General features: G+C 51.1%; 1 protein-coding gene across 1 annotated transcript in view; it reads right to left on the minus strand.

Annotated features, from left to right (window-relative positions):
• Positions 1–5,119: 5,119 nt before the first annotated feature.
• Positions 5,120–18,120, minus strand: part of Zfand3 (zinc finger AN1-type containing 3) — a 219,850-nt gene continuing 206,849 nt past the window's right edge. Inside the window, exon 6 of the mRNA XM_051153393.1 lies at positions 5,120–6,561. Within this exon, the coding sequence (XP_051009350.1) occupies positions 6,407–6,561 (155 nt within the window). The 3' untranslated portion in view covers positions 5,120–6,406. The remainder of the gene's footprint in view (positions 6,562–18,120) is intronic.

Below are 18,120 nucleotides of genomic sequence, written 5' to 3' on the forward strand. Positions count from 1 at the left end.
AAGGTGTGTCATTGGGGATGCCAGTCTCACCCTCTCTGCCTACGGACTAGGATGTACGCTCTCAGCTCCATGCTTCCCTCCATGGTGGACATGGACCTCTGAAAGTCTTAATTAAGCAAGCTCCCAGCTAAATGCTCTTGTGTAAGTTGCCTTCATTATGGTGTCTGTGCATGGCACACAACAGTAACTACGACGGAGTCTGGAATAGGTTCTAGTGTACTGCCCTGATGGACCCGACCACGCTGTTTTTTTGGACTTCAGGTTAAAAAAGCAGCTGAGTGCTGGTAAGTGGGGCTTAAACGGGACATCCTGGTAGCGTGGAAGACAGTGATGCTGAGAGCAGTGTGCATGGTCGAGGCCCAGTGGAGGGGAACACTATTAGCATCTGGGCTACAGACCATGATACTTTGGCAGAGTGGGGTTGCCTTTTGCCCTTGTCCTAAAAATCTGCTTGAGGCTGCAGTGAAGAATTTTGGACTAATATCACTGGCAGAGGAGATTCAAGACATCCTAGTACTGTGTCATGTGGTTATTAGAAGTTACTCTCAGCCAGGCATGGTGGCGCACGCCTTTAATCCCAGCACTCGGGACACAGAGGCAGGTGGATCTCTGTGAGTTCAAGGCCAGGCTGGTCTACAAAGAGAGTCCAGGACAGCCAGGGTTGTTACACAGAGAAACCCTGTCTTGAAAAACCAAAATAAATTGTAAAAAGTTACTCTCATGTAGATCTACAAAGAAAATGAGCAGGACAAAAGATAAAAATGTATTTTGACAAACATGTCATGACTTTCTGAGGTCACGCAGTGTTTCTCTCTCTCTCTCTCTCTCTCTCTCTCTCTCTCTCTCTCTCTCTCTCTCTCTGCCTGGCTTATTTCACTTAACATTATGTATCCCAGGATCATCCATGCTGCCACAGGGACAGGACTTCAGCCTTTTAAAGGGAGGACTAACACGCCATCATGCATGGAAACATACTCCCTGGGCATTCATCTGTAGATGGGCACTGGTTGGTGTCTGGGCTGTTGTGAGCATGGGCATGCAGGGGTCCTTGCTGGGGGATTGCTCATCACAGGTCAGCCTGCAGTGTGCTTTCTGCTTTCACAATGGCTGTACCAGCTGATGCTCCCTCCAGCTGTTTAAAGCTCCACTCCTGTTAAAACAGCCCTCTAACAGGTGAGCTCGTGCATCATTGTAGTTTTGTTTCCAGCACTTTCTCACCTGTTGGCCCTTCTACAACTTTGAGAACCATATAGTCAGACAGCTTATTTTAATGGACACAAATAAATGGTCCATATCTATGGGGTACATGTGCCGTTGTTCTGAACATGGGTGCACTGGGGCAAACAGCGCTATTCCTATGAGCTGAGCTCCTCATACCTTTCAACAGGCAACTCTGCCAACACCTTGCCGTGCTCTGCAGCTCACCTTAGTGGCTATCCTTTACTACACATGTCCCGCTTGTCAACACCTGCTTCTGTTGACCGTAACTCTGAAATATACCCCTTTTCTTCTGACTTCAGTTCTTCACCGAAGTGAGGGGTAAAAGTCTTGGTCTGTGCCAGTGAAGAGCTAGCTGCATTTCTGTGCACCATCCTTTCTTTGGTGGCAGCATTAGTATCTGAATGTGGTCTGTGCTGAGCAGGACCTCTGAGCCACAGTATCTCCAGCATGCTGGCTTCAGAATGGCCAGACCTGACATCCTCAGAACACTGATCTCAATGTTAAAAGGGACAATCTGGAAGGGCCAGAAGCTAGCCCTTACCCGCATGCAGGAGGCCTGGGCTCCAATCCCAACTCCATATACTGACACTAACCCACTCTTCCTGTGTGTACACTGTTGATGCCTCCCTGTGGCTGCTGACATATGGGGAACATTACACTTTTATTTCTGCCTGGACACCCTCTACATCCCTACACAGGGTTCTAGTTAGCCCACAGCCCTGCAACTTACTTCCCCTTTAAAAAGTAATTGTCTTACCACTATCCTAGCATGTTGAGGCCGCCAACTTCCTGCCTGGGTCTAGGGCGGACGAGGCAGTGGGGGAGCAACCTGGACCATTCCTGCTACTTCTCTGTTCTGTGTTACCCAAGCAAGCCACCTGCCTCTGTGCCCTCCCCCAGCAGCTGGTATCCCAGGTGTGTGCCCACGCCAGCTATGAGGCACTGCTCCTGCCCAGGGCAGGCTGACTCCATCCTCTGAAAGGATGTGTTCTAAAAGCAGGACATCTTCATGACATTTCCTAGCCACCCGCAACAGTGCCAGTCCATGTACCTACTTGAGTCATCCCATTGTATCCTGTGTGGGGTAAGCTGCTAGCAAAGGGGGTTGCCTTTCCTTCACAGCAACCATGCCCCCCACCCCCCACCCCCGCCTTGAGAAGTCCTGTGAAACAAGACCACCTGGGTCCAATAGTTTTTTCTCAGGTATCACAGGGCCTGAGGTTCATCAAACTTAAGTCCTCTTCAGGAAAACAGTAAAGGGGGCTCAAAGGATCAGTGTGTACACAAGACTGGAGTTCAATCCTCAGAATAAAAAAATGAAAAAAAAAAAAAAAAACTATAAAATTAACTGAATTCAAAGGTGAACTGAATGAGGAATGAAGGTGTAACTCACAAATTACAGTGTTTAAACCCTAATATGGAAACAGAAAAACACTGAATCCAGGAAGGTCACATGGGCTTCCATGTGTGTGCAATGCTGCCGTGCCCTCCCCATGACAGTTCTGACTTCTGGTGTGGCCAGGCTCAGCTCAGAAACTAACACTTATGAGCCACTGCTAAGCCATGTGTTCAGACGGCTGAGGGCAGGCTTCTCTTGTCCCCGACCACTCTTTTCAGTGGGACTGTGGAGTGGCAGTCACTGGGCAGCAGGCATCCTGACCAGCGTAGACTCTGCTAAGCCCTGGCTTGTGGCTCTCCTTTCCAAGGCTTGCCTCAGCCCTTTCCTGAGGGCCCCAGGGTCCTGCTTCTGGTTTTGGTCAGAGCTCTTTTGGAAGATGGAGGTGTCAGGAACATTACAATACATACCACCATAAAACAAAAATTCCTGGGGCAGTGGCCACACCAACACCAAAGTCAGTTACCAGTTCCATCTGCACACCAGGGTGACTTAACACCAAGTGGGCAAGTCTCTGTAAAGAGCCAGCTTGTCAGCCCTGCTCATACGGGCCTGAGTTGTGAGGCTGGTGACCCAAATGTCCTGCCATGGGTGGCTGCCACATACCTCGAACTAACCTTTGTATGTACCTAAATGTATAGGGAAAGAAAGGTGGGGGGGGAGGGGGAGCTGGTACCAATATGTGCCAGGAGGGACCTTTAGCTCTTGGTCACACAAGCTGGCCAAGAAGGCAGGAGAGCGCGATGGCTTCCCCACCCCTCCTAGGCCTGGCTTCTTCACTGGGGCTTCTGCTCCACCTCCTGCAGGTCTCCACTGTGCATCTTCTGTATTGCAGAGCATCAGGCGTTTGCTCTCTGAAATCTGGGTATGAGCTGCTGGCTCTGGGCAGAGGCCCTTAAATCGCACCAGAGCACCAGCACCAGCATCTGCCCACAGCAGAGTCACTGCATGGGGCAGTGGGGGAGGAATGAACTTTTCTGGGGTTTTTTTTGTTTTGTTTTGGTTTTGGTTTTTTGATGTTTTTGAGACAGGGTCTCTCTGTGTAGCCTTGGCTGTCCCGGAACTCTCTTTGTAGACCAGGCTGGCCTCGAACTCACAGCAATCCGCCTGCCTCTGCCTCCCAAGTGCTGGGATTAAAGGTGTGCACCATATTTTCCACATATATTTCAGGATCTGAGACCTTCCACAGACCCTTGGACTGGAAGATAAAATAAGTGCCAACCCTTCGCATTCCAGGTCAGGGCTGCAGGACTAGGGCTCCTCTCTGACTGCTCCTCCCCCATGGAGGAACTGCAGAGGGAAGAACCTTTCAGCACTGCAGACTCTGCTGAGCCTGGAGGGGCGGAGGTAGGATGGGTGGGTGGTGGGGAGGTTTCTCCAAGCTCCCCAGGCCTTTCCCTGTGGCTGTCATAGAGCCTCTCTGTCCTGGTTTGGCCACACCCCTGCCTTTGTTGCTGCACACTGGCTTGTTCCCTGCCCTGGGCCAAGCACTCTGTCAACTGTGGCATGGTAGGTAGGTACCATTCCTTTGCCTGACAAAATTTCAGTACTCAGGAAGCTGAGTCAGGAGGATTGCTCAGAAGTTTGAGGGCAGCATAGGCTACATGGTGAGAGCCTGTTTTTGTGTGTTTTTTGTTTTTTAAGAGGAGGAGAAGGTGAGAAATTTTCAAAACCTGTTAAGTGTACCCCGCATGCCAGAGCCACATGCTCATGCCTTGAGGGAGTGGGCAGCACTTGTGCTACCAGCCCTCACCAGTGCTAGATCCCTCACCCAGACACCCAACCCACCCATACCTGGGGTCCTCAGAGGTGGCCCCAGAGACACACCACCCCCTGCCATGCCTGCACTAGAGGCTCCAGACAGGAACAGCTGCTGGGCCTGGATACTTACTGGGCAAATCCCCTAAGTACCAGGTATGCAGAGCACGGGGCCGAGCGTGCTCCTCTCCTGGCCATCGGGGCACTAGGAAAACCGCCGAAATAGACAATCCAAATGTCTGTACGATTGGTTTAATTTTTTTTCAGCAGGAAAAAAAGAATAAAGTTACAAGATTCTTTAATATTTTCACAATGTTAAACTAAAACTGAGCTCTAGGCTATGTGTGTAAGTCAATCTAGGACACAAAGGGTTAAATAAGATTTCCTCTTTAAAGATACAAGAATTTCAGCTTCCCTTACATTTAACAAACTTCACAGAACAGATACTGCAGGGAACAAGCCCTTCCTCCCTGACCCAGCTCTGCAGCAGCACTGAACCTGGCTGCGGTCCCTGGGTGCACGGTCCCAGCACCCCCTCCCAGTGCTGAGGGACCTGAGGGGCTTAAGAAGGGCACGTGGCGCCTCACTGAGGATGGCCAAGTGGTGGCCAGAGGGCTGTGGCTTAATGACAGTGGTAAAGGCTAGGCAGACCTGGCTCCTGTGCCCTGGGGCTGCCCTGGAGTTAGGCGCTGGTCTGGGTCCTGAAGCCAGAATTAAGGCTGGAGATTCTGCACTGGGTCCCATCTGGCAGGGTGGGTGCAGGGAGGGAAGAACATGATTCTTAGTCAGTGTTTTGGATCAAGACACTGTACTTGCAGATCCACTGCTCATCTGGAGAGCAGACCTTGCTTAACTGCACAAAGGAAAGTTGTTGGGCTAAACCATTCATCCGCAGCCAGGCGTGGACAGCCCCATGCCAAGCCATAGGCCGAGACAGATGGCACGTGCGTGGCACTTATACCTGATCCAGGCTTTCAAGGGAATCCTAGAGTCCACTTCGCCTGCCCACCTGACTCCTAACGGTGTCTCACCAGCCCCACATACCTCCTCCACCCAGGCCCAGGCTGAGCGCTGCCTCCCACCACTCACCATTCCCTCCCTGAGCCTACCCTGAGGTGGGTGGCCTGGTTGTCCTCAGACTATGGCTGCATAGAAGCAAATGGAGGCTCCTGCCAGGAAGGGCGGAGGCAGAAGCTTCCCCAGCACACCCACTGATTCTTCTGGCCATAAAACATCTTTTTTAAACTCCAAATACAGAAATCTGGGTGTCAAGGCCTGGGTGCAGGCCTCAGCCGCAGGGCTGCCCTTCGCAGGCTGCAGCCAGAGCCAGTGGGTCACAACCACGGATCCTGTGCAGAAAAGGTGGGGCTCATGCGTGGACTAATCTTGAGTGGATCTAATTTTCAGAGTGAAGTTGTCTCTCTCCTTGTGTGATGAGTTTCCCCGTAACAGGTATAATGCTTCCTCGTTACAATCTGTCCCCCCCCCCCCGACTTCCAGCACTAAGGGAGAGTGAGGCCACCGGCTAGCCCAGCCACATGGCCAGTCTCAGCAGCTTCCCATGGCCAAGGCACGCGTGGCCATCAGGTCCTGCTGGGACCAAGCAAAAGTGAAGAGGTGACAGGCCGAACATGTGAGAGTCTCTGTCAAAGCCGCCCGCACGGGCTGAGGCCTGTGCCGCCTCTACAGACTCATTCTGGTCTGGACACTTTCCGCTTAAGGCTTTTTATAAGTTTGACTCCAGCAGTGACAGGTATGTGTTGTTTTAAATCCACTAGCCATGCTCAAAAAAAATATTCTTCATGTTTTAATTTTATACAATGGCTAGCAGGCACCTTAGTAACCAGCCAGAAATCAATTTCATCCACCATCAACCCCTAAACTACAGTACCAGGATGGCTGGCTAAAGAAAGGAAACGGCCGGCTGTAGTCTGACGCGTGCCCAGTACAAGGTGTCTGGCTGACTTTGTCCTAAATAAGGCTAACATTAGTGAACTAAGAACAGCGTCGTGTGGTGGCCGTGCCTGGCCTTCAGGAGCACCCCTCCCCAATGCGCTGGCAGGAGCGCCCCACTTTCCGGTCCAGTTTCACCATTTTCATGATGGCTTCCTCGCGGCCGCGGCCCATGTGGTCGAATGTACAGTCGTGTTGCTCAGGGAGGCGATGTAACATACAGAACACGTAGCCTGCAGGTGGGGAAGCACAAGAGACAGATCATTGGGGGGAGGGGGTCTCACTGGTACCACAAGAAAGGGGTACACGGCAGGGAACACTTCCTGTACAATGAGATCTGCAGCTCTTCTGCTGGGAAATGTGCAGGCTCTGGCCTTGCCCCAAATCAGCAGATGAGGAGGGGCTCCAGGGTCAGGCGAGCAGTTTGCACCATGCCAGCTCAGAAGCCCTGGAGCCACAAGCGAATGGGGCTCCCTGACAGAACATGGGTACCTTCCAGCCCTGCAAGAGGTGATCCACACAGGGGAGGAAGAACTGCGGGGGGAGATGGACACGGCTGTGATGTCATCTGCTCTAACTCCCCGAGAGGGCAGAGATGAGGGTTGCCTCTCAGGGCTCCCACCTGGGCTGCCTTCCAAGTTGTGGAGGCAGCTGTAGGTCCGAGGCAGACACTGGTCTGGCACATAAGAGGAAGCCCAAAGATGGAGGAGAAGCCTGCAAGCAGGTGGACAGGGATGCTCTGGGGGAAATGAAGAGACTGTAGGGGTCACGACCTCAGCTCGCAGAATAAAGGAGAACTCAGCGTATGAAGGTCACCTGCTCCCTCCCAGCTCCCCAGTGAACCCCTAAAAAGGCTGAGAGGTATGTGCAAAGAGGACCAACTGCTGGAGCCAAGTGCTCCCTCCACCCTCACCTTTACTCATACCTCCCAGACCTGTGGATCCAAATATGTTCCTAACCTGCTGCCCCTGTGTCTGCAGAAACTCACAGTGGCATTCTTGCCAGACTGCTTTCCTTTAAGCTCAGTCCAGAAACAAGCAGATCTCCATTCCTCTGCAGCTAACCAACAACAGAAGCAGAAGACCAACTGGCTGGAGAGGACAAGGCCCTGGAGGTGAGGCAACAGAGGATTCAACAGCCTGAGGTTTCATGATTAACTTCACCCAGATGATGTTGGAGGGAGGTGCATGAGGAGGGGAGGCAGGGTCTTAGAAGACACAGGTGCCATTCACCCTCCCGGCAGCTGCTTGCTTAGGCTGTGTGTTAGAGCATGTGCACATGGCTGGGGGTGGAGGGACACAACCTGGGTCATCCATTGTTCGAGAGTCACATTGTTAACTGCTTCCCAGGGAGAGCAGGGCAATATGTTTGACTCTAAATTGGGACTGGGTTTAAGGAAAAGAACAGAGATGAAATTTTTGTCTCTCGAGAAGCTGAGCTCCCACTTGGTCGAAAAGCAAAGTTAAGGTTAATGAGCTTGTGTGTTACACTGCTGGTGAGTTCATTACTCCCAGATACTGGATACGAGTTGTCTGTCTCCTCAAGAGTTCTGCAGCACAGGCCCATGAGCCTTGGTGCACACCCCCATCTAACAAGCTAAATCATCTTCCAGGAGCAAAGCCCCCACCTGTGGGGCGGAGACGGCTGCCAGGCTGGGGCACCAAGCCCTGGCATCAGTTTTATCCATACAGCACCCACAGAGGATGCTGGGGTGGGGTGGGGTGGGGTGGGGTGGGTGCCTCTCTCCTGGGTTGGTGGAGCTGCTCAGGTTAGCTCAGACCTTAGTCAAAGCAGATTGAGAATTCCCCTGTTACCCTTGACCGCCTCCTACAGGCGGCTCCCTTCCTCCAGCATGGCAGCCCCTGTCCACTAGGATTCTTAGATCTAAGAAACTCCACTCATGGCTCAAGCCCCACACACCTGCCAGATGCAGCCAGATGCCTGGCTCAGCCCTGCAGGATGAAAACTTAACAGCAGCTGCGCCTCAAGCACCACAAAGAAGGCAGCAGGTAACGCACAGGAAGGGCCTGAGAGAGGTGTGGCAACGTCTCCAGGGCCACACTGAGGTTGGGTTATTAGATTTACAGATTACACTCAAGTCCTGTCATGACCCCTCTCAGGTTGTGACTTGTCCCCAGTGCTGAGCAGGCAGCAGGCACAGGCCAGCGACTGAATGCTGGTGTGAGGACTGCATCCTGTGCTGTGGCTAGGCGCTGACAGCGAGTAACTAGCAGGCAGAATTTCATTTTTTAAAACCAAAGAAAATGGAAAGTTTAATACAAAAGGAAGGAAGGAAGGAAGGAAGGAAGGAAGAAAGAAAGAAAGAAAGAAAGAAAGAAAGAAAGAAAGAAAGAAAGAAAGAAAGAAAGAAAGAAAGAACAGAAGATGATGCCCAGGCAGAGCAGCTGGAATAGTAAACCTTTACCTGACCTTCTTGAAAACACAGACCTGTTTCCAGATGCCGCTGCAGGATCGTGAACTCTGCACTACTCTGGAGGTAGACGGTCTTGAGTGACAGGAGGACGTGAGGTCACTGCCTGCTTTTGGCTGGGCCAGCCTCAGCACTTCTCTAAGCCACTCATCAGAAACACAAAACAGGAGGGCAAAACAGTTTTGGATCCTTTCTTGAAAAGGCCCAAGAAAGTGGCACGAGGAAGGGATGGAAACACACGCACAGATCTGCGATGTCACTGCTGCTGCTACTCCCAGGATGCCACAGTTCTTTTCCTCCCAGATTCAGGGAGCTCCACTCTCCTTACATGGCCCCTTGCTCAGCAGCATGCCATTTTGAAAGCAACTTCAATGTGCAGGTTTAGAGTGCTCACCCCACAAAAGAAGAGGGAAGTTCAGACACACATGTACCATCCCTACAACCTTGGATGTGGCTGGATGGTCTCCTGAGGGGGCTGAGAAGACTTCTTCAACTCAGCAGGCAATACTAGGAAGATGCCTGCAACTGTGGGCAGCATGAGAGGAAAGTAAGAATCAGAGACTTGGGACCTATTACAGAAATTTCCATCCAGAAAGATAGTTGCAAGAAGGAGAGAGATAGCAGAAGTCACCAGCTGACTTATCCTGAACACACAAATGGGAGATGAGGGCTGGAGCGATAGCCCAGTGGTTAAAAGCACATTCAATTTTTCCAAAAGGACCTGGATTTGTTTCCCAGCACCAACATGGCAGTTCGCAACTGTCCATAGCCCCAGTTCCAAGGCATCCGATGCCCTCTTCTCACCTCCGTAAGTACCAGGCACACATGTGGTGTGCATATACATGCAAGCAAAATACATACAAAATTTTTTTAAGTGGAAGGAGGAGCCAGTGGAGGCCCAGCGGAGGTCTAACACATCTGGATTCAGACACAGAACACATGGCTCCAATCAGCCACATGCTACAGATGTGAAACCGATGTTCCATTACTGATGGGTAGAAATGCCATCTGGTAGTAAGCTGGCTTCCACTCTCACTCTACGACCTTTAGCGCACACACTTAGTTCAGGTGCTCTCAGCCATAGCTGACGCTCACAGGAGGCCATGTTCTGAGCCTGGACAGTGGGAGCATGCACAGGTGCCACAGTAGGCAAGCAGGCCTTGATGTAAGCAGCAGCACTCCCTGCTTTGCTCCTGCACAAAGGCTGACAACAATCACTGCCCAAGGGGCACTGATGACTGTCACCCAGAGTCAGAACAAGGCAGCCACCCCACAGTTCCCTTCTCTCAATGTCCCTGCCACTGACCACTGGGAAGACCACTACAGGAGGGACAGGGCAGCACCTCTCTCCCGCCCTAGGATCTGAATAGGGGTCAGTGCCTTTTTCTGTGAAATATCGAGGGCAACAAGATGACAGCAAACCTCTTTCTCCTTAGCATTCGCATTTAACCCACGCATGGCAGGTGCTTACTGGCTTCACTGTTGAGTAAAGTGCACCATTTAAAGTTGGCCAAACCAGGCAACTCTGGCCTCTCGGGTTTTAGTGGATTAGACACTTGCTTTCCTGAAGATCTACCGCTTGGAAGGCCCCACATGCTGTTTCATTAAAGACTGAGACAGGACAAGGCTCAGCCCAACTGCTCCGTGTTTCCATCTCACTTTTACACTTCCTGCTCATCTGAATTTCAAACTGTTGATGGTTCAAGCAGTAGAAACACTGACTGACAAGCCTGAGGACTGAGCCAGTGTACAGCAGGAGGCAGAGTCATGCTCACTAGCCCCCGGCCCTGCTGGGTCCGCACTGTGGTCAGGCTCAGTCCAGGTCTGAGTTAGGTCAGCTTTACAAGGGCACCAGCAGGTAGACCCTATGCAGAACCCCTTAAAGCTTCCTGAGGGCCACCTCTAAATCACAGTGCTGTGGGGGGTCAAATATGACATCTAAAGTCATTTTAAATTAACAGGTGAGCTGAGGATGTAGCTCCCACCACCACCCCCTCATAGCATAAAACCAAGCAAGATGGCACATTCCTGTGATTCCGGAAACTAGGAAGCTTTAAGAAGATCAGAAGTTCAAGGTCATCCTTGGCCACAGAGTAAGTAGAAGACACCACCCTGGGCTATATGAGACCTGTCTCAAAACAAAACAAAGTAAATGTCCCTGACTTCTGTATCTAAAATAACCAGGAAGCCCCTTGGAAAAACAAATCCCATTTCTCCAGGAAGGAAGTCTCATTTGTAAGGGCACATTAGGAACAGCAAGTGGTGCAGCGACGCTTGTTGGAAAGCATTAGCCACTTACATTCCCATCGGGAGAAACGCCTAGATTATACACCACATCCACTGACCCCAATGCCCAAGGCAGAATCTGTAGCTGAAATGCATTAAAGGATCTCAATCCATTTACTGCGTCAGACCCTGGCCCCAGAGGGCAGCGGCAGGTGTTGAGGGAACAGACTGCAGCTGCTTTGCATTCCCCTCCATCCCTGGCTTCGCATGGTTGAGGGAAAGTCATTACTCAGGAACCAGAAGTGGAGTCCAGCTCAGTGGGCCAGGCCCGTGCTCTGCTGCAGAAGAAAAGCACTGGGTGGTCAGAGGTCAGCTGCCCCGGGTCCTGCACCAGAGCCGCAGTGGATCACCCAGCAGGCCTCCTTGGTCCATCTTCAGATGGGAAGGTGGAGCTGCAATTTAGAAAAGCTGACAGCTCCTTAGGAAGTCACCTAAGATGCTGAACCAACGAGGAGGCTCTAATGCAGGAGCACTCAACTGCTTTGCTCCAAATCAAACACCGAAACATACAAACACTATGTGGGCAACAAAAAGCAGCTGGAGGAAGAGGTGACAGGAGCCTGAACTGCAAACTGGCGCAGCAGATTCACCTCAGGCTTGACAACAGCGAACAATGAAAATGAAGTGTGTCACAGACCAGCTGGGTTAGCATTCATTTCAAAACGACAAACTCACCCTGCTGGTGGCCTTCACTACTGCTTCTCCACAACCCCAGCCATGCAATGTCCCCACCACTTTTCTGCCCTGTCTCAGCGGTGTTCACTGTCAGCCCTCTGGGAACCCTCACTTTACCTTACCTTCTGTCTCTGCCCATTCACTCTAACCTCCACCAAACACAACCTGCTATCTTGAGGGAGGGGAGCAGAGGCCCACACCATGAAGGATACTGCCGCTTGTGAGGCTGCTCCAAGCAAGCTCTTTAGCCCCCATGCACAGGGAGAAGAGGCTGCTGGGCACAACCATATAGAGTCCAACATTTATTGACAGGAAATGGATCAAAAAAATTTCTGCTACAGGAAGTGACTAGCTGCTCCGAGCCCTTTAGGGACTGAGAGAGTTAACCATTGGAAGCTGGGGAACTTCTTGGGCCACAACCCACAAGGAAGCACCAACATTTCTGGTTGTTTCTTCCTTCGCTGAGGTCTCTATCTGGACCTGCAGTAGAGCAATGTGGGCTGGTAAGAGGTCTGCTTTGGGGTGACCTACCTCTTTTCGGCAGGCCCTGACATCCATGATGGTCTCTTTCTGAATCCCCTTGTGCTTTAAGAGGCAACACTTCTACAAAGCCTGCCCAGAGCTGCAGTGTGGGTGACAGGAACTATGACCCGGCCAGCCCAGACTGAAAAGGAACCATCCTGGGCTCAGAGGTGCTCAGCTGCCAGGCTCCTGCCATGTGGCTCCCCGTGAACTAAGCCCTGACCAGCCATCCCTGGAAGCTCCTTTGCAAGCACAGACCAGCTCGTCCCATAACTGATGTCTGTGTGGCAGTAAAGTCACAGGGCATCAGACTGAAAAGGCCACGCCCTCCTCTCTAGAGCACCTACCTCCAGCTCTCTGCTATCTCCCCACCACAAGCTTGGTCACCTCCCCAATACCAGGACAAGCCCCTTTCCATGAGATCCTGGGTTCTGTCAGGATGACCCATAAGAGTGTATTTTGGGCTCCAGCTGCTGTTCTTGCTACAGTGTGGCTGACACTGTCATGGAACATCTCACAGTGGCGTATGTCCTCTGTCCTCACAGCTGAGGCACAGCTGCCCACATGTCCTCACATCTCTGTGGAGACTCAGTACCCTTCTCCCCAGCCATCAATCTGTCTTCCAGGACTGCTGATGCCTGCTAAGTGACCAGACCAGTAAAGATTCCCAAGGAGAAAATGCAAATCGCAGGGAAGCCTCATTTAAATATGTGATGACTACCCAGGAGACCTGGAAAGCATGGTTAGTGACACCACAGGGACATGAAAACTTTGTAAGGACAACAAGAGCAGCTTCCTGTGCTGTGGGTATCCGTGGACATGGAGCTGAGAATCCTCCAAGTCTCAGGCAGAGTGTAAGGTGCTGGGCTGGAGAAGGACGCAGGGGAGAGAAAGCCATGGCTGCAGTTGCCCTGCAACAGTAGCACCTAAGCTGCACCAGCGTCAGGCATCTGTCCTGTGTGCTGCTTTTAAGGCGAAGTCTCTCTACAGAGTACGTGGATATGAACGCGGATTTAAGTGTTCACAAGTGTGGCTGCACGCCCAAGACTGACTTCACGAGTCTTCCCTGATCATGCTCTGGAAACCTTACTCACTGTTGGGTGTACTCTCGTGGAACACAGGGCACGGGCATGGCTAGTGCAGCCGCACAGCTTGCTCCAGGGACCCTCTTCTGGGTGCTGGATTAAGGCTGCCTGCCACACCTACCTGGCATTTGTGCTGGTTCTAACTGCTAAGCCAGGCCAGCATGCTTTTCTAATTTCTTCATGCTTTCTCCCAGGAACTCAAGAAGTACACCATGAGCTGTGCACAAACAAAATCAAACTTTCCTGTATTTTAACAGGAAGTCTCATGTCTGCTGTCCACTCTTGAAGACTGGGATTTGGGGAGAGAAGCTGGCTTCCTAGCCCATCATGCTTGTTTAGTTTAACAGTTCTCCTGGAAGAAACAAGACTGGGGACACCGGTGCACGTCTAAAGCCAGACACGATAGTTTACCCTGCCCTAGTGAACTGGCAGCACCATTCAGACCTTTTGTATACAAAGAGCTGGGCTCACCTGTGATCCCAGACTCAGGAGGCAGAGGCAGGTGGATCCCTGAAAGTTCGAGGCCAGCTTGATCTACAAAACGAGTGCCAGGACTACACAAAGAAGCCATGTCTCAAACAAACAACAAAACAAAACAAAGAAAAAGTGCTGCCCTCAAAGTCACTCAAGGGACAAAGCTGGGGAGGGCTCACACGCAAGGACACCACACAAAGTGGCTGCAACCTAGATCTGACCAGAGCCTTGCGGACCTCTGACCTGGGCAACACCACATTGACCACACTATAGCCAAGGCTGCCTATGTGAGTCCTTCTAGGTCTCGGGCAGCACCTCAGCTGCTCAGGGCGCAGCTCTCACTAAGCCTCTCCCCAGGTCTAAAACTGCACACGCTGCCAGCTCTGACAGTTCTGTCTGCAGTGCCGCGCCTCTACTCCTATTTGCTGGAGACTCTCCTCCCACTCAGTCTCTAAGTCCCCTTGTCAAGTACAAGTACACTCTCTTCTTCCAGAGCTGTCACCATGGGGAGGCAGTAGCCACGCCCCTCGGCCATGCACTGTCTCTCCAGGAGTCAAACCTCCTCACAGCAGGAAAAGGAAGATGATTCCTGTTTAAGACCTCTGAACTCGCCCAGCAAGCCCTGGTTTCCTGCTGACTGCACTGCACCCTTCCAGGGCAGCCAGGGGTTGCCTCTCACACATCCAGTCCTAGACATAAGTTCCTCCCACATGAACTTTTATTCATTCAGGCCTCAGCTTCAGGGTGTCTTCATCATAAAGAACCCCTAGATTTTCATAGCATGCTTTGATGGCATCTTGGACTACTTGCTACACCTGTAATTTTAAAGCTACTTGTGGGACTTTTTTCATTTCAATGGTCTAGACTTCATGAAGCCAAGGACCAGTTTTATAATTCCAGACATCAGTTGTTTTCAAAGTAACGAGGTGGACAATACGGAGAGGTCACAACCACACTGTGTTCTCTCAACCCAAGGGACCAGCAAAGGCCACCCATGAGCTTGAGGGGATGACTCGTCCTCTCTCTCTCCCCTCAGCAGCTGGCAGCGCCCTGCCCTTGGCATCTGCGCTTGCCCATGCTTTGTGATGTCAACTTCTGACCTTCCAGCCTCACTTAACAGCCCACAGCACGGACCCCTGCATGAAGCCCCACTCAAAACAGGAGCACCTACTGGCACGCAATGCTGAGCCACTTCACTCAAGATATCCTGTATCACACTTTGGACTCCGCAGACAACCCTAGTTGGGCTAGCTGACAGGAAACTCAGACTGTTAATCCTCCTGAGCCAACACTGACCGACCTAACCTGCTTCATAAATGGCAAATATCCACCCCGAGTCACATCAGATCCCAGATTCCTCTCCTCTCCTTCTCCTCCTGAGAGGTTTCTTCAGACAACCTCTAAACCATGCCCCGCACCCGCCCCTTCCTCCACTGCATGCCCCGCACCTGCCCCTTCCTCCACTGCATGCCCCGCACCTGCCCCTTCCTCCACTGCATGCCCTGCACCCGCCCCTTCCTCCACTGCATGCCATGGCAGAACAAGTGGAACACGCTGAAGGTGGGCGACAGTGGGGCTGGGTGCAGACAGGCCAGCAGCTCCACTACAGCTTGCTGAACGCCCTCTGTTACAGCACTTAGAAGGACTTCGGACATACTTTGGGTTGATGTTTAGAACAGCTGGCCTGAGATGTACTTGTTTCACATTGAATTCACTCTTTAAATATAATAATGGAATATACAAATATAATAATAAACTTCAAATGGTATAAAATAACAATGACCAAAAGTCTCTCATCTCATTCTCTGTTACCCTTCCTTAGGGCCAAATCACCATGGTCACCATCCTTTAAGTACTCTTGAAGGCTACACATATCAGCATTTCTGCTTTTCTATCACAGGAGTATTTTAAAAATTTTAAATTACATCACGTCACTCTTGTGCTTAAAGCCTTACAACGCTAGAAAGTAATAAACTTGCCAGGGCTACCAAGCCCCCAGCTAGGTGCTGCCATCCAGACTCTCCTGCAATGGGCTCCAGTCACACCATGGGAGCTGACATCTGTTGGGGGATGGTCTAATGTATTTTGATGCTAATTAATAAAAAGCCATCCCACTGGGGCAGGGCAGATGAGATAGGTGTGGCTAAGCTTCCCTGGGCTTAGATGGAGAGAGGAAGGCCGCCATGGGTTAGATGGAAGAGAAGCACATGGCACAAGTGGATGGAGATTTGGCCCAGATGAAGAACATTAGCAAGTATTTGGGATTATGGATGGGAGGTAGATTGATAGACATTATTAGAAGCAGATGGCACGGGTTGGGGCAGGTATATAATACCTGGCCCACTGTGAGAGGTAGTTTAGAGGATTGATATCTGCCCTGCCCCAGGTTAACTAAGGTTATTTTAAAATATAACAAGTGTCAGTGTCTTGATTGATTGCTAGCCGGGCATACTGATACTACAGGTAATTTAACAATAACACATATCATCTGCTCTCCCATTCCTCCCCCTAGCTGGGCAGCTTTGACTCCTACCCTCATCAGTGTTGCTCTATACTTTTAGTGATGCTTCTGTGATGTGATGGAAGTGCTCTGTGTATCCCGCGTGCTGGGCGCCTCCCTCAAAGAGCACAGAGGTAGAGACTCATTCCAATCTTCCAGAACTCAATGATGACAGACAAAAAATAACTTTAACAGATGACTCGCTAAAGACAGAAAGGAACAATGTCTAACATAAAGAGACACTTGATGTGAGCAAAGGTGCCCTCCCCAGTGGGCGCACTTCTGGCTCCACAAGTGACGAGGGTGCAGCAGGCACCTTTACTGACTGATGTGGACATATGTGCTCGTGAACTAAAAGATTTATTTTTCTGCTGCTGCAGTCAATCCAAACATCTGCTCACAGATTCACACGCAGACATGTAAAGGTGGTGTGAGAGGCTCTTGGGGATCGTAAGCTGATGACAGCAAACACGCAACCTTCTCACAGGCCTCACTGGTGTTCACTTCTCCTTCTCCCTAGTAATCAGTCACTCCAGATTCAAGAGAAAATTAATCCTGGTAGAACAGTTCAGCTCCAGGGAAGAACAATTTAAGTGAAGCAAGAGTATTAACATAAATCTGGTCCCTTAACTTGTAAATCTAGAACCTTCCCTCTCTTCCTGGCTCTATCTGTAACTTGGCAGGGCACAGCACAGAGAAAAGCATCACCCTATGTACTAATGACATGGACTCATGAGCATCCCTGTGCTAACTCAACTCTCAAGGGCCAGGACTGACATAGATCAAGTAGAAAGGAACTTGTCGGGCCTCACAAAACTCCAATGATAGCTTCCAGACTGCCTGTGGGGGTCCATAGGACTTGTCCGTAATTGGAGCATCCTCACCTGCCACCCCGATACAGCCCAGAACCAGCCATTTCCCAGGCAGCAAAAGCAGCATCCTGACAACTAAATACTCAACAGAAACTTTTGGCTTGTAGAGAGCATTCAACACTGGCACAGACTGCTCCCTGCAGCCTTTTAGGACCTTCTTTGAGGATATGTCAGAGTGAGTGAAGCCTCTGAAAGGCTATAAAACACCTGAGATTCCTCACAGGCCAATCTGACCTGTATTCCAGACACTGTAGAGTTTAGCGTGTGCACAGGTGGTGAGGCCTCTGATCAGACACAAAGGGTAACCCTGTCCTGTGTGACAGTAGGGGAGTTTCTGGGAATACAGACTCCAAGAAAGCCAACCCAGGGGTACTGGTAACACTCACACCAACCAGCTACTCTGCACACACTTTTCTGTTTGCAAAGCCCCTGGGAGAAGAGGGAAGAGACTAATGACCTCATAGGGCAGGTGTTGAGAGGCAGCTACAGCTGCCTGGTTATTCTGAGCACTCCAGTGAACCACAAGGCTGACACAATCACTGGGGGGGGGGGGGGGTGTGTGTGGTATCTCTGAACTCTGCTATGTCAAGTCATCTCAGCAGACCTCAGGTGTGGTAAGCCATCCCTCTTCCTCATCAGTCAAGAAGCCTAGCCAAGACCTCTCATGGCCCTTGCAGTCCTGTCCCAGGGACTTGGCTCCCCAGCAGCCTGGCTCTGACTCTCAGACTGAATAGCTGTGACCACCACACACAGCCCATCGTCGTCCACAGGGCTATGACCATCATGGTCCATGGTGCTAAGACCACCATACAATGTAGCAGGGTCCATGACTATGACTACACAGCCCAGGTCCCTGGGAATTTAAGAGTATGGCAGAGGAAATGGGACAGAGAAAGGGAGGCTGATATGAAACCAATACTCAGGACCCATAACTCGCTCAAGCGAAA

This window comes from Acomys russatus, chromosome 11, assembly GCF_903995435.1.
Source record: "Acomys russatus chromosome 11, mAcoRus1.1, whole genome shotgun sequence".
NCBI lineage: Eukaryota > Metazoa > Chordata > Mammalia > Rodentia > Muridae > Acomys > Acomys russatus.